Source organism: Hibiscus syriacus, unplaced genomic scaffold, assembly GCF_006381635.1.
Source record: "Hibiscus syriacus cultivar Baekdansim isolate YM2019G1 unplaced genomic scaffold, ASM638163v2 tig00110503_pilon, whole genome shotgun sequence".
Lineage (NCBI taxonomy): Eukaryota > Viridiplantae > Streptophyta > Magnoliopsida > Malvales > Malvaceae > Hibiscus > Hibiscus syriacus.
This window is the reverse complement of record NW_024062764.1, coordinates 527,681-543,917: the sequence shown is the minus strand read 5'-3', so window position 1 is coordinate 543,917 and position 16,237 is coordinate 527,681. Positions and strand designations below refer to the sequence as shown.

Here is a 16,237-nt window from a genome sequence, read left to right as displayed (position 1 = left end):
AACCACTCCCCTTTTACAAAAGGAATAAAATGTGTAAACAAGAAAACCTCACAAGATAGGTGTTTACAAAAATTAAACTCACTAAAACACTAATATTTACAATAGAAAGGAAAATAAGAATGAAAAACTCTTCTCTTGTGTTTGATTTCTTGGATAGGTGTTCTAAACCTTTTTTAAGTGTCCTCAACTTGTTTTTATATGTTGGAATGTGTTTGTGGTCGTTTCTAGCAGTTGGGGATGATTTGGAGTTGTTGTGGATAATTTTTCTGCAAAATAAAATTGCCCAGGACAGGAAGTATCGATACTACTTTAATGGGTATAGGTACTTCCATATTATATTTAAATAAACTAGTCGTTGGGCCTGACCAGTATCGATACTATGATCATGGTATCTATACTACTATGTAACGTAGTATTGGTACCCCTTTGGGTATCGGTACCTATTTTGCATTCTAGAATTTGAGCAAGCTGGTAGTATCAATACTACCTAGAGAGTATTGATACTTCTTTTACCTTTGGTATCGATACTACGTGAACAATATCGGTATTGTTCATGCAATATTGATATTTTTAGAACAATATCAGTACTATATACCCAGAAAATCAGTTTTGTGCTCAAATTCTAGTTTTATAGACTTTGAATTATTTTTGAGAACTTTTGAAAACTTTGAATAAATTCAATCTAGTCCAAAAAAATTTTGCCTTAATTTGTTATATCAAAATATTATAAAGCATGATTCAACAATTCTGCATCAACATGTAGGGTTTCAATTCTTCAAATCTGTCTTGGTATTCATCCACTGTACTACTCTATATTAGTTTGCTAAATTCTTCAATAATATCAAGAAATAACCTATCATTAAATCTATGACACAAATCTGTCTCGAACTCATTCCAATGTACCCTATGCTTTTACATAATATATCCATCAAACCAAGCTTCAACCATGTCTGTCAAATACATTATTGCCACTTCAAACCTATGTTCATCGGACACTCCACAAAGGTAAAAATACTTGAGGTACTTTTAGGTCTAACCTGACGCGATCAAAAAAATACAACTTTATTTTAGGTTTATGTAACATAAAACCTGAGCTTTTAAAGGATCCTCCTAACCCTTTCCTATCATCCTCTGACACTCATATATTCTGATTCAAACCACTATTTTCCTCCATTTGGTTTCCTACCCTCGAGTTTGATTGTGTGGTTTGATAATCAGCAAGTTTGAATTTAGAATCTCACTCTCATCAGTTTTATATGAAAATCTTGACTTATCATTTATGACTATTACCATGATAATTTTTTTCCATCGATTTTGAGTTTGAAGGGGTTTGTACCTAATCACCTTCAAAGGAAGATTGCTCTTATTTTCCATTACTCCCAGTCAAGATCCTTTAGATGTCAATCTACATACCTTTGATTAGTGTTCATTCAGTTTTTCAGACTAGTGATGTTATCTTCTTGTGTTGCCTGTCACAGAGGAAGGTTCAAGTCATTTGTGGCTTGCTTCACCAGTGTAACTAAATTTTCAATATGCTTTTGAATAGCAGACAATTCAGCAGACTCGATCATCGTTTGATTTTTCTTTGGCATACTCAAATTTTCAGGGTCAAAATTTGTGGCTCTTGATACCGATTTGTAACGTTCATAGTCAAAAAGAGAAGTTTGAGGCGTAAGAAAAATAGAAGAGTTGGGATTTCAGAAAAATAAAACTTCATTCATAGAATTCATGCTTTTCCTACATTGGGTAATCGTTTTATTTGTTTACATAGTACAAAAATCTAATAAAATAGCACCTGGTTGTCCTTGATTAACTTACTTAAGTTTCCTGTTGAAGGTGACTTGGGCTCTTCTTCCTGAGCTTGTGCATTCTCTATCTTTTGTTTTTAAGCTGATGATTTAACTCCCCATACTTTTCACGTAACTGTCAGGTAAATTTTTTCAATTCTCTCGATTCAATCCCTAACCCTTTCTGTAGAATCCCCAATTTCTTCTTGTCTAATTGCCCTTCTTCTTCTCCTGTCCTAACAATAATTTCTGTGAGGTTGAACGTGGATATCGAAAGTGGACCACTCAAATTGCAGGAAGAACATATCAAAGAAGTTAATTTGGTGAGGTTTCCGAAAACATCTGGAATATGTCCTTGAAGCCAATTTCCAAACAAGTCTAGGGAAGTAATTGGTGTGAGATTTCCAAAAGATGATGGAATTGAACCTCCAAAGCTACAATGCGGAAGGTGCAACAACTCAAGTCCACTATTCCAGTTTATCTCAGGTAGATAACCTGTGAGATTTTCATTACAAACTAAATCTATTTGTTTGATGCTTGGAAGCTGAAAAATCGAGTCGGAAACTCCCCACGTAATCGACAATGTCTTAGACTCATACATTCTAGTGATGAATTGAAGTTCAGAAAGGAAGGAATGCAACATCAGACATGTGTACTGAATTGAGCACAAGGGATTTTAATTTGGTTACTTTTCTTGCAAGCAAGTCAAGCCCTTGGGCATCAAATCTCAGGTGGGCACTATATTCATTAGAGGAAAGATCAAGTGAAACCAAACTTGACAAGCGACTGATTCGATATGGGATTAAGCCATAAAAGTCATTAAAAGAGAGATTAAGATGGGTTAAACTCACCAACCGATTAAATAACTCCGACGAGATAGTGCCATTGAAGTTGTTGTGAGCAAGATTGAGTTGCTAGAGTCCATGAAAGCTAAACAAGCTGCCAGGTTATCAAGTGGAGAGCCATCGAGGTTATTGAAGCTCAAGTCAAGCAAACGAAGGTTCTGAAGGTGAACAAGGTTGTTGTTTGCAGTTGCAGATAGAGAACCTTCAAGGCAACTGCTAGTAAGATCGATGGCAACTACATGACCGGTTAGCTTGTCACATTCGACCCCCTGCCAGGAACAACAATCTATGTTCTTGTTCCAAGACTCTGTCCTTGGGTAATCAGATTGAGGATCAAACCAACAGTCAATAGAATTGGTGTTTTTAAATTGGAGCAAATCATCTCTCTGGTCCGGTAGACATAAATGAGAGAATGGAGGAGGAACAAAGGAAGACAAACTCCATGAAAGATGCAACATTAACACCAATAACAGGCAACAAAGAGTTCCCATACCTTCTCAACAAATAAACAACAAAGTTCATAAAAAAAAGTTCATATATAAATTCATTGAATGTAGGAACTACGCCATGCTTTTCAAGTCAACCAATGGTTTAGTCTCGGTTTTGGTCTTGATCCGGTCGCCATTAAGATTTGAACCAGAAGCCAATCGCGGCGAAGCACGGCGACTCTTAATGCCTTTTCTAGTGTTTCCTGTTATTGTTGGCAACTAATAGTGAAATACCCATTTCGATTTTTAGCCTGGTAAAAATAAGTCTACCGGGTGATCATGCGCTTTGCACGTGCTTCTTGCTTGCATACATCATGGTAGTATATGTCACATTACGTACTTAGTCCCTTTATTCTTCTCAAATTCGATTTCGATACAATCCTTATATTTTGATTTAATATAATTTGATCCTCTTTATAATGTTAATACAAATAGATAATACTGTTAACGAATTTGATTAAAATGCTTTATGAAGTGATGTTCAAATGTCAAATTAGTTAATCGTGTAACATATTTTAACAAAACAGAGGGACCAAACCATAATTCAACCTCGTATTAATATGCTGAAGTAACTTATCAACCCTCAAACTATTTATAATTAATGATAAATATCCTATTAAGTTGAGTTGAGGGACAAAAATTATGTTAATCAAGTTTATAAACATTATTTTATCATTTAAATTTTATTTATTCTTTTGAATTGAGTTTATATTATTCGAATAAAGTAAAATCAAATACATTTTTAAATCAATAACAATTTTATTTAAACATGTCTAAACTCATAACAAAAATTAACAAATTAGACTCAACTTAGAAAAATATTTTTAAATTAAAATTATGAAGTTAGCTCAAAATTTTAGTTATACTGACATACGAACTTTGGTACATATATACCAAATTTGACCCAAAAAAATCGTTGGACGAAATCCCCTTGAATTTTCAATTCGTTCTTGCTTCTCTGTCATCTCCTTCTAAGAAGAGGGGGGCAAGGAATCTCGATTTCAATCTCCTTCTCTCCGGCAGCCCCATCTAGTTGTTTCCGGTGAGATCTCGACGTCGGATCCGATCTCGACCCGATCCATAACATATCGTCGAACTAGATCCAAATAAGCATGGCTCCAGTTTCAGCTCTGGCCAAATACAAGCTGGTTTTCTTGGGGGATCAATCTGTGGGGAAGACCAGTATCATCACACGCTTCATGTACGATAAATTCGATAACACCTACCAGGTATTTACTTCATTTCATTTTTATTCTACCACTCAATGCTCTTTTACTTCCAATTATGACCCCCTTTTACTTTTTTGGTTTGGGTCCCGATTACTAACTTCCTTCGCAGCTTGGATCTGATTCCTATTTTGATTCAGATTCTTTTAGATCCATTTTTAAGGCATTTTAATTTATCTGTTAACCAGGCTACCATTGGGATTGACTTCCTTTCAAAAACAATGTACCTTGAAGATCGAACAGTTCGATTTCAGCTTTGGTAAGACATGAATTGTAATTGTTTCTCTTGCAAGCAATACTTTGTTGTGTAATTGGTACGATTCCCTGGCGGAGAATTCGTAAATTACTCTATTGCTAGTTGAATTTTGGATTACCTTATTAAGGATGCAATAGTATTTGGGTGTTCGTTTGGAATTTTGGTTTCTTTTGTTAGTCGTATTAGAAAGCAGATGTATGAACTGAAACTAGTGTATTAAACATGGAGAAAGAAATAAAGAGAAAACGTTAGGGATTCAGAGAGTTTTTCCATCTTTCAATTCTTATCGTTATTGAAAATTCTGTCTTGATAAATCCAATACAATGCATTTATATTGCTGAGCCTAACAAACTTTTAACAGCAAATTAACCAATCCAGTTGTTAAAATGAAACCGAAGAAACAGAACGGTTCAATTGCCCAACAAAATTCAACGAGCTTGGAAGTCGATCTTTATTTCTTCTAATATTCCCGTTTTCTGATTTCAACACATCTTCAGTGGAAATGACACACAACTGTCTTCGAAACACCTCAAACTTAACAGCAGGCAGCGGCTTCGTGAGCACATTGGCTACTTATCTGAAGATGGGACGTAGTTAACCAACAACTGATGGGACATAACGTTTTCCCTAACAAAGTTCAAGTCAAGATCTATGTTCATTGTTTTTACATGAAGTACCAGATTAGCTACCATGTTAACCACCCATTGGGCCGTTCTGTTTCTTCTAATAAGTTGGATAGCTTCATGCTGTGTTGTATAGGTGTCAATATTCCTTGGATCTGACAGTAGATGATACAATTAGTGATGCCATTTCCGATGGTGAATATAGGCTGTAATGATCAAATAGTTTCTGTTGCATGTTTCTTGTTTCTATTTGGTTATAACCATGCGATGAATTTTTCAAAAGTGTTTCGATAAGATTGGCATCTGTGATCCTTATATGCTTGGTCTTTTTCCAGGGATACTGCTGGACAGGAAAGATTCAGGAGTCTTATTCCGAGTTATATTAGGGATTCCTCTGTGGCAGTCATTGTCTATGATGTTGCTAGTATGTCATCGTCTCACTTTATCATCTTGCTTTGTAATCTTCATATATGATGTATTTTCTTGTTCAGCATGTTTTCATGACAATACTTCGGCATTTTTGAAAATTCAAATACAATGTCATGAACTCCTTGTTCTTTTGTTGATTAATCATTTGCTTAATAAAAGTGGGTGAAGTTTACCTACTTTAATTTTGATGTTGTAGGCAGGCAGTCCTTCACAAATACTTCAAAGTGGATTGATGAGGTGCGGACTGAACGGGGTAGTGATGTTATCATTGAGCTTGTTGGGAACAAAACAGATCTTGTGGACAAAAGGTAATACTAATTAACTGGTTATCATGATTTGACTTTCTCATGAAGAAGGAACATAGTGATGCAAAGTTTTCCAATTTTACAGGCAAGTCTCTGTAGAGGAAGCTGAAGCCAAGGCTCGTGAACTCAATGTTATGTTTATTGAAACTAGTGCCAAGGCTGGCTTTAATATCAAGGTAATAAAACATTGGTAGTCTACTGTGAATATTCATAGTAATTTTGGTTTTGCATGATAATTCAGAGTTAGACGAATCATCTAACACTGAAAGTCTGATCAGTCTTTTACTTCTCACTTTTGCATGGACTTCTATATATTTAATGGATGCAAAATCTGTTTAATATGCATCTTGAATCCTGCATTATCAATACGGTTGCTGCACAGTCTACCGAGTGTTGTTGAGCAATCAACTGAGTTCCCTGTTTGACTTGCTATTTCTTTTTCTGTGTTCTCCATTTTCCTCCATGAGTGTTGTTGAGCAATCTACTGAGTTCCCTCTTTGATCTCTTTACAGGCTCTGTTTCGGAAGATTGCAGCTGCTTTACCTGGTATGGAAACACTTTCTTCAACAAAGCAAGAAGACATGGTTGATGTCAATCTCAAGTCCAGCAACACGGATGCATCACAGTCACAGCAACAGTCTGGAGGGTGTGCCTGCTGATATGCTTATCCTTATCTGAGCTCAGCTTTTTGACGTTTCTTTAATGCTCCCGAGAGCCAACAAAGCTATTGTAAAAAATCTTTCCTCCCCCCCCCCTTTTTGCTGTATCTGTCCTTTGCATGTGGTCGATGTTTAAACATATAATTTCGTAGAGATCTGTTTATGTTAGTTAGGCTAGCCCTAACCTGTCCTATATGTGTATCTCAGAAAAGATTGTGCCAAAATTATGTAGTCATAGTCAGCTTGGTTTTGTTTCTGAAAGGGGTTTAGTCAAATAAATAGTGGTTTTGCTCTTAACTATGTATAGAATGTTTAGCTTCAAATTGGGCAATTTTCCTTGGCATTGGGTGTTGATTGATGCACTGATCCATTTTCCCTTTTTGGTTAATTCTTTAGTTTGCCTTGGTCCTTATGCTCTAAGTGCCATTTTACTTTTGATACAAAGGAGGCTGCAATCAAGGATGGCGAATGGCAATGTTGCCCGAAATCGATTAGTCAACCGGTGTTTTATAACTGGAAACTGAGAGAACTGTTGCCAACCGATATAATACCGGGAATCGGAATCATAAATACCGATTTCAAAAATGTATGAACTAGTTTTAAGGTATGTTTCGGACTTTTATTTTCCCTTCTGCCCGAATTGTTGGATTTAACTCTCTTTTTGGGATTGTTTAGTTGTGAAACATTATTATGACTACATTTTCTAATAAGTTAAGGGTAGAGTATGATGCAAATTTTATGAATTTTGGAAATTTTTTATTGTCTTCGCGACTTTGAGCTGGAATCGAAAGTAATAACTTTGCTACTTCAATTATTTATTAGAGTTTTGCTTACAATGCCAGTCTATAATTGCAAATAAAATTTTGTATATAGCCCTTAATATTTAATTTATTAATCGACTAAATCGGATCGAATATTGTATAAGTTTGAAATTGACCGCCAAGCATTTCAGTTAGAAATTTGAGGCTGATGTTCTCATCTTGGATTTTATGGTATTGGTTGTTATCTATATTTATTTTTTTCATTTAGCACTTAAATTATCAATTTTAGTCTGTTTTAGTACTTAAATTTTTATTTTTTTTAAAACTATACCTAAAATTTAGTGTTCGTTTCATCTTAGTATCACTGCCGTTAAAAACTTAATGTATTTAGTACATAAACTATTAATTTTGGCCCGTTTTAGTACCTAAACTTTTATTTTCCCCCAAAAGTTGACGTTAAATTTTGAATGAGGTACTAAAATAAAATAAAAACTAAACTCTATATATGGTTTTGAAAAAACTAAAAGTTTAGGTACTAAAACAAACTAAAATTGATAGTTTAGATTCCAAACACATAATATATAGGTATAATGGCGGAAAAAATCCATCAATGTTTGCCACAGGAGCCTCGTAAATTAGGGGTGTTCATTTTTAGATACATGTATTATCTGATCTGAAATTTCATATATCCGAAAATTTTGAGTAATTAAAATTATGATTTGTATCCAATCCAAAAAAATCGAAACCAATTTTTTCGGATCGGATATCTAAATATAAATTTTAATTTTAAAATATTTAAATTTACTATTTTATGAATTTATACAACATATTGTATGCATTTATTATATATTTAGTAAAATATATTTAAACAAATCCAAAACAACTTTTTAATAAAAAAGAGTAATATATATTCATCAAAATATATTTATGAAATCACATAACACTTAGCAACCACCAATAAATAAAGTAAAAAAAATATCAAAATTATTTAAAAAAATTAAAATAAATAATATAACAATGTTGCAAGGTAAGACAAAAAGTTGGACAGTTATTTCAGCCTGGATTTTTCAGGCTTCGGGCGGGCTGCTGCATGGGATCTTTAGGCCTGGATAGAATTTTTTGAGGTCCATTTTTTATTGGATTTTCGGATAATTTAAAAACAGATTTTAGTTAATTCGTATCTAATTTGATTATCTCATTTTTTCGGATATCTAATCTAAGCTATCCAAAAATTTAAAAATAGATCGGATATCTAAATTTTCAGATCGGATCAACCGCTAGAATTTTTTTTGCATACCCCTAGGGGTGCACAAAAAATCCGAATATCCGAATATCCGAAAAAAATATCCGAAACCGGTTTTGGGAAAAACCGGTTTTTTTTAACCGGATCGGATTTTTTTAAACCGGTTATTTTAACCGGTTTGGAGAAAAAAACCCAGACCGGTTTTTTAACCGGATAAAAAACCGGTTTGAAAAAAACCGGTTAAAAAACCGGTTTTTATCCGGAAAAAAAAACCGGTCTGGGTTTAAAAAACTAGCCGTTAATATAGCCGTTTGTGACCGTTTTTGACCGTTTTTTTCTTTAAAAATTTACTATTTTACCATCCTAAACATGTATAAATAGGTTGGGGATGTATTTGGTTGATTACAACTTTCTCAAATCTTATTACACAACACTTAAACATCTCTCAAATCTTAGTTTTGTAATTTTTTATTCATCATGAGTAACACTGCTGAATCTTCCGTCGGGGGAAACCTTGAAGTCGTGAGAGTGATCGAACACACTCGAAACAAAGATATTTGGGATCACTACGATTTATGTGAGATGTCAAATGGCTCGAGGAGGGCGCGTTGTAAACTTTGTCTAAAGTTTCTTGCATCGGAAGGAAACACAATGTTGAAGAACCATTTGACAAAATCATGCAAGGCACTTCGCTCAAGATCGGATCCTAGTCAATCGAATCTTACACCGCAAGGTGGTGTTTTTGTTTACGACAACGAAAAATTACGAGAAGCGTTTACAAAGTTCGTGATTACAAAAGCATTGCCGTTCGACCACTTTGATGATGAAGATTTCACGACAACAATTCAACAACTAATGCAACCACGTTATACTTAAGTAAGTCGTACTACCCTTAGAAGAGATGCTATAAAAATGTGGCGTACGGCGAGGGAAAAAATGATTTTAGGATTCCAAGAACACCATTATGGTGTGTCGCTTACATGTGACGTTTGGAGTTCCCCTCATAATACCGGAAATTCTTTTTTAGCCGTTACGTCACATTGGTTAGATCAAGATAATTGGCAAATGATGAAAAGAACAATCGCGTTTGAATTATTCGGTGAGCCGCATACCGGTGCTAATTTATTTACACTTTTAAAACGGGTAATTTGTCTTTATAAATTAGAAAATAAAGTTTTTTCTATATCCTTTGATAATGCATCGAATAATACAAACGCGGTTCCAAGATTGAAAATATTACTTTCACCGATTTTAGACGGTGCGTTTTTTCATACCCGTTGCGTTGCACACATAATTAATTTATCCGTGCAAGCCGGTTTGGAGGTTATTGAGCCAATTAGATTAGAATTTAAAACAATGATAAAATCGATTCTTTGTAACAACAACAAAAGACTAAATGATTATAAACGATTTTGTAAGTCTGTTAATAAAAAAGCTTTGGGTCCTAATTTGGATTGTCCAACTCGTTGGAACTCAACTTGGATGATGATGCATACTGCCTTAAGGCAAAGGGAAACATTGCAAACATTTCACGATCGGCTTTTCGAGAGGGGTCATGTCCCAGACATTTATCAGGATTCGAGTTGGGAAACTATAGCCAAAATAACCGATTTGCTTGAGGTTTTTAAAAATGCAACAACTTTTTTATCCGGTGTTTATTACCCTACTAGCCCGTTGGTTCTTAATCAAATATTTTTGTTGGCTACCCAACTAAATGACTTTGAATTTGAAACCGAAGTTTTTCAAGAAATTGGCTTTACAATGAAGGAAAAACTTTTAAAATATTTTAAGGAGATTCCCCCCATTTTTACTTGTGCCGCCGCTTTAAACCCAACGTTAAATGTTGGTGGGGTTGAAACACTAATTGAACAAATTGCGTTTGCTTTTAATCTAACCGATGATGAACCCAACTTTGTCCAAAACCAAATAAATTATTTTAACAAATGTTTTCGAGACATGTTTGCAATTTATTTAACTAAATACGGATCAAGTAGTGTAATACACGATCAAATGAGAATGAATGCGGAATCATCTAGTAGACGTCCAAGTAACATAAATTTGAATCTTTTTAACACTCTTGTAAATTCCCAATCCAAACGATCACGTACTACCACCCCAAGTAGCGAGTTGGGAAATTACATGTCATGCGATTTTCTATCAAAAATGACATTTGAAGAGTTTGAAAGTTTGGATATTTTGGCTTGGTGGAAAGAAAAGGAAGCACAATTTCCGATTCTAGCCGCCATGGCCCGTGATTTACTAACCGTCCAAGCTTCTACGGTAGCTTCGGAATCCGCTTTTTCTGTTAGTGGCAGGGTTATATCACAACGGAGATCAAGACTAAGTCCCGAGTCGGTGGAAGTATGCATTTGTTTAAAGGATTATTTGGATGGAGCGGCTCGTAAGCAACATATCACCACCCTAGAAGATGCAATTGATGCCGATTTGGAAGCAAACTTACACATTGAAGAAGTCGAACTTGGAATATCCCCTCCAAACGAAGAAGGCGAAGATGATGAAGAAGAGATGGCAATGTAGTTTATTTTATAACTTTATTTCAATTATCGTAAACTTTGTTTCAATTATCGAACTTGAAGTTTTTAAGTATTTGAATTTATCGAACTTGGAAGTTTTTAAGTATTTGAATTTATCAAACTTGGAAGTATTTAAGTATTTCAATTATGTTGAGTTAATTAAGTATTTCAATTAAGTATTTGAATTTATCGAACTTGAGGTTTGATGCTTTCTCTTTGATTCTCTCTTGATTCTAGTTGCTTGATGTTTCTTGTCTTTGATCAATGACTTCTAAGCTTGCTTAAATACACCTTGAATCACTTCTGAACGTTAGTGATAATTAATGAAGATAATATAGCCGTTTAAGTGTGAAAACATTTAATAAAAATGCTTAGAGCGTGGGGGAATCGGTACCCTCTCATAGGGAATCGGTTCCCTAAGTGTAAAATTCAAATATTTCGACCGTTGAATAGGGGGAATCGGTACCCCTATGGGGGAATCGGTTCCCTCCGAGCATTCTGGAAATCTCGGAGCCAAACCATTCAGTGAGGAATCGGTACCCCCTTGGGGGGAATCGGTTCCCTATGAGCAATCTGGAATATTAAAATCGGTTTTTTTATAACCGGTTTTTTTAAAAAACCGGTTTTTTTAAAACCGAAACCGGTTACACCGGTTAGGATATCCGACCCTCCAAACCGGTTAGAAACCGAACCGGTTATTTTATAAACCGGTTTTTTTTCTATGGGAAAAAACCGGATCGGATAAAAATCGATCCGGATCGGATTGAAATCCGAATTATGTGCAACCCTACATACCCCTATCATAAATCGTTTGAGGAACTATTACTCGCCTCCATTCCTTCCTCAAAAAACAATAATGACAACACTTTAATAAACACTTGCAATGTTTCAATGAATAAGTATCAAATCAAGTCACTTTATGATATTCTTTCAATTAAGAGAGGACAAATATAGTACCTACGTCGAATATCCTCTACATATCATCTTTGTATCTTAAAGTCTTCGGAGAACCCATCTATAGTGAAGATCCTTGAAGAACATCTCTAAAGAAAGAGTCTCAAACATTTAACAACTCTTGAAAAGTCACGATCTCTCAACATGACCTTTGACAGACCTACATGACCTACCAGAGTCAAACCTACTATCAACGAACTATATACACTTAACATGCTAGTCTCTATGTATTTGGCCCTACGTCTGACACCAGCTCTATGAATCACAATAAAATCTCTTGAATAAGATTGAGAAAATAGATGAACAACTCCCTCATTTATCTCCTTTCTATCTCTTTATGGAAACAAAATATTTTGATGCTGGTCAACGATCATTCTTACACCGAATGTGATTCTCCTTCTAAACCAAAAGGAATGAATCACTTGTAACAATCATAACTTATTTATTCATATCAATAAATATAAAATAAAATTAAAGATCATACTAAAATGTTTTCAAAAGTTTGACGACTTCAAATATTATTAAATCTAATTTTTTAACGAAGGGAGGTCTTTGATGAGATAAATTACTGGCTACAAATTATTAGCATATCCATGAATGAGAATCAAACTTTGACTATCTGATTAAAGATCAGAATTACCATCATGGTACACCTCATGATATATATTAGATAGACAAATCAACAAAAAGAATCTGCAATCTTCTCAACCCTTTTCAAAATTAAGATGGTTCTTATAGGCTTGCAGATTTGACCCACAATTTTCTCTTTTTTTCCCCTCTCATTAATGGATTAGTTTTGGGGCTAGAAATCGTAAAATCTGCATTAAATGAATTCACATGCATGATGTGATGAGGGAAACGTAGCTTTGAAAAAGAAATGAAATTAACCATATACAACTCTAAGGACATTGCCGTCGCCGATGGGGAAAACACCTCCGGAAATATTGCAAATCAAACACAATGTCCACAGTGATAGGTCAAAGTCTTTGTTGATAATTCAAATAGTGGGTTTAAGTAGGGATGGAATAAAAAAAATTGATTACTCTGTTATGAATACAAGGTAGTATTTCTTCGAAAGACTTTTGATTATTTGATAATGAATACTCATGCACCTCTGTAGAGATCGTGTATAAATCCGTGAATACTTTGTTGTGAACGGTCGAAGTCGGTTGATTCATACATAGAATTAAAGTTAATAATGAGATAGATGAAATTATTTTTTATTTGATTAATTTAGGATGATTACAAGTGGTAGTATCAATTTTAAAGATTTTCAACTATTTGACAATGAATCTTTAAATACCCTGTAATCTTTGGTGCTCAAACCTATAAACTCTAGGGACAGTGGTAGAACCACGTGATGGGGGTGTGGAAGGGGGACGTGACCCACCCAAATTTTATGATTTAATTGTTTTTTAAGTTTTGAAAGTTTTGCAACTATTAAAATTAAGTATGGATCCCTCTCAAAATTTTCTAGTTTAATTATTTTTAATACATTATCGGTTAAAGTTAAATGAAATTAAGCCTTGTCTTTAATTTTTTCTGATTTAATTACTTTTTAGGACATTATCTTCTATTTTTTATGATTTAATTCCTGTTGTTAGTTTCAAAGATAAACAACTTGATCCTTCCTATAATTTCATCATAATTTCACCACTGTCTAGGGATGCAATTATATAATTTTAAAATTAATAGAGATTTAATAAATAATTAATCTTTAATTTGATAAGAAATAAAGTTTAATTTTATAAATATTTCAACTATCATATACTAAAAATAATAGGCAAAAAGGCATGAATCTCTTATACTTTTAAAAAACACAATGTGACTCTCGTATTAATTTTTTCTCAATGTGACCTTCCAACTTAGAAAACAAACTCAATGTTACCCTTTGATCAATGTTTTCCATCGTTGATCATTATAATACTGACGTGGCAGTTCACAATGTTAACATGGCGATCCACGGTACTAATATGACAGTCTATGGTGGCTGGTAACGTGGCAGATGACATGACAGATGGGCTAAATTGATTTTTGATTTTGTTCGAGGGCCAAATTTATTTTTTAAAAGTTCAAGGGCTTATTTGATTTTTTTAAAAAAAAAATATTTTAAATTATAAATATAAAAATTATTCAAATATACAAAAAGATCAATACAAAAATACTAAAAATAAAAATCAAATTACTGAAAAATCGAAATACATATTAAAAATACTAAAACTATTATAATTTTAAAAAATGAATATATATAATAGATTATAAAATAATTACTTACAAATTATTAAAAAAATTAAAAAATATCTTTAAAAAGATATATTAAACATAACATATACATGTAACATATAATATATATATAATATATTATCAACACTTATATAAAGTTTTCTTATTGAATAAATTGAGAATTAAAAAATTTAAATTAACGAGACTTATCATTTTTAGATTAGTTGAAACTTATTACATTTTCTAATTATCTTTTTATAAGTCTCAACTAATTGAAAAGATAATTATATAAAGTTTTGATATAAAATATAATTAGAAAACATAATAAGTTTAAACAAATCTAAAATTTGTAAGTCTCAACTAATTTAAATCTTGCAAGTTTCGATTAATCGAGTAAAAATACTTTGTATAAGTGTTGATGATATGTGTCATAACCATTTAAAAAAATAACTTTTAAAATAATTATGAATTTATATTAAAAAATTTGGATGTTTGTTTAATTTGAAATTTGGAGTCACGATTGACTTTTGAGTTAGGTAGGTCAAATACCTAAAAATGTTTTTATAAAAAAATTTTAAGAAAAATGATTTTAAAGACGAAAATTAGTTTGTGTATTACTAGAAATTCATTTTTTATGATTTGGGAGTCGGTTACTCATGGGGAAAGTTGAGCACTCCCATAACACCCAAAATTAATACCTTCGATTATATGTTGTCTAAAATGATGGAATTTTACAAATTTGAACTCAAAATTTTTGTTACTACCGTTTTATTTCTATGAATTAAAGAAAGTGGGTGAATATATTTTTTAACACACTTGACTAGATAAAAAATGATTTAATTCACTCGGTTTTATTTAAAAATGATGTCCCCTTACTACAAATTCCATTAACCCACGACGCAAGACAATATTATCTTCGAATATTTTTTAAAAAAAAAAGAGAAAACAAATACATGATTTATGAATATAGTAGTAATAAATGACATATACATGATTGATGAATATCAACGTCATATGACAAATAAATAAATAAAATAAAATAACGAAATACTCAAATAAATAAAAAACACAATAAATATTTATATTTATTAAAATACTTTCATTATATGAAAAATAAATATGCATAAATAACTTTATTTAAAATGAAATACATCTTATATCCTTTTAAAAACCATAAATTATAAATAAATATTGAATAATCATAAAATATCAATTTTATTCGAATAACCCTTGAAAGAGCACTATAGATGTTTTTGAGATCTTCCATAGGTTAGTCGAACAATTGAAGATTTTATAAATATCCAAAATATTAAACAGACCACCTTATTAAAAATATAATGCGCATATATTCAAGTATTAAAAAGTTGTCTTTAATAAAATATATGTACATAAATATAAAAAGGTAAAAATGTATTAAATAACTATCTACATATATACATATAAGTATAAGGACTAAAATGAATAAATAATACATTCATGGGATAATAAACACTATCTAAGGACCATATCAAACAAAAGAAAAAAAAGGGGATAATAATGTAATAATAACCTAGAAGTATACCAGAATAGTAGGCCTGTAAACGAACCGAACGCACACGAACGGATGTATGTTCATGTTCGTACATTTAATAAATAAGCGAACATAAACGAACACGAACATAAACGAACACGAACATAAACGAACAAATTTTTTTTTTGTTCATGTTCGTTCATTAAGGAATATAACTTGTTCATGTTCGTTCATTTAATAAATAAACGAACACAAACATAAACGAACACGAACATAAATGAACACGAACATAAACGTTGGAGACCCTACCTTCCATTGTCTTTCATGAAAAATAGTCGACAATGCAAATCAACCAAATCTACAGTGATAATAGCGTAAGAGCTGATTAGCAGTG

General features: G+C 32.7%; 1 protein-coding gene across 1 annotated transcript; it reads left to right on the top strand.

Moving 5' to 3' along the window:
- Positions 1 to 4,072: 4,072 nt before the first annotated feature.
- On the top strand, positions 4,073 to 6,919 carry LOC120129836 (ras-related protein RABH1b-like). Its single transcript, XM_039147240.1, has 6 exons — positions 4,073 to 4,349; positions 4,535 to 4,605; positions 5,561 to 5,649; positions 5,851 to 5,962; positions 6,045 to 6,135; positions 6,472 to 6,919. The coding sequence occupies exons 1-6, from the start codon at positions 4,233 to 4,235 to the stop codon at positions 6,616 to 6,618; spliced, it is 627 nt and encodes a 208-aa protein (XP_039003171.1). The 5' UTR covers positions 4,073 to 4,232; the 3' UTR covers positions 6,619 to 6,919.
- The last annotated feature ends 9,318 nt before the right edge of the window (positions 6,920 to 16,237 follow it).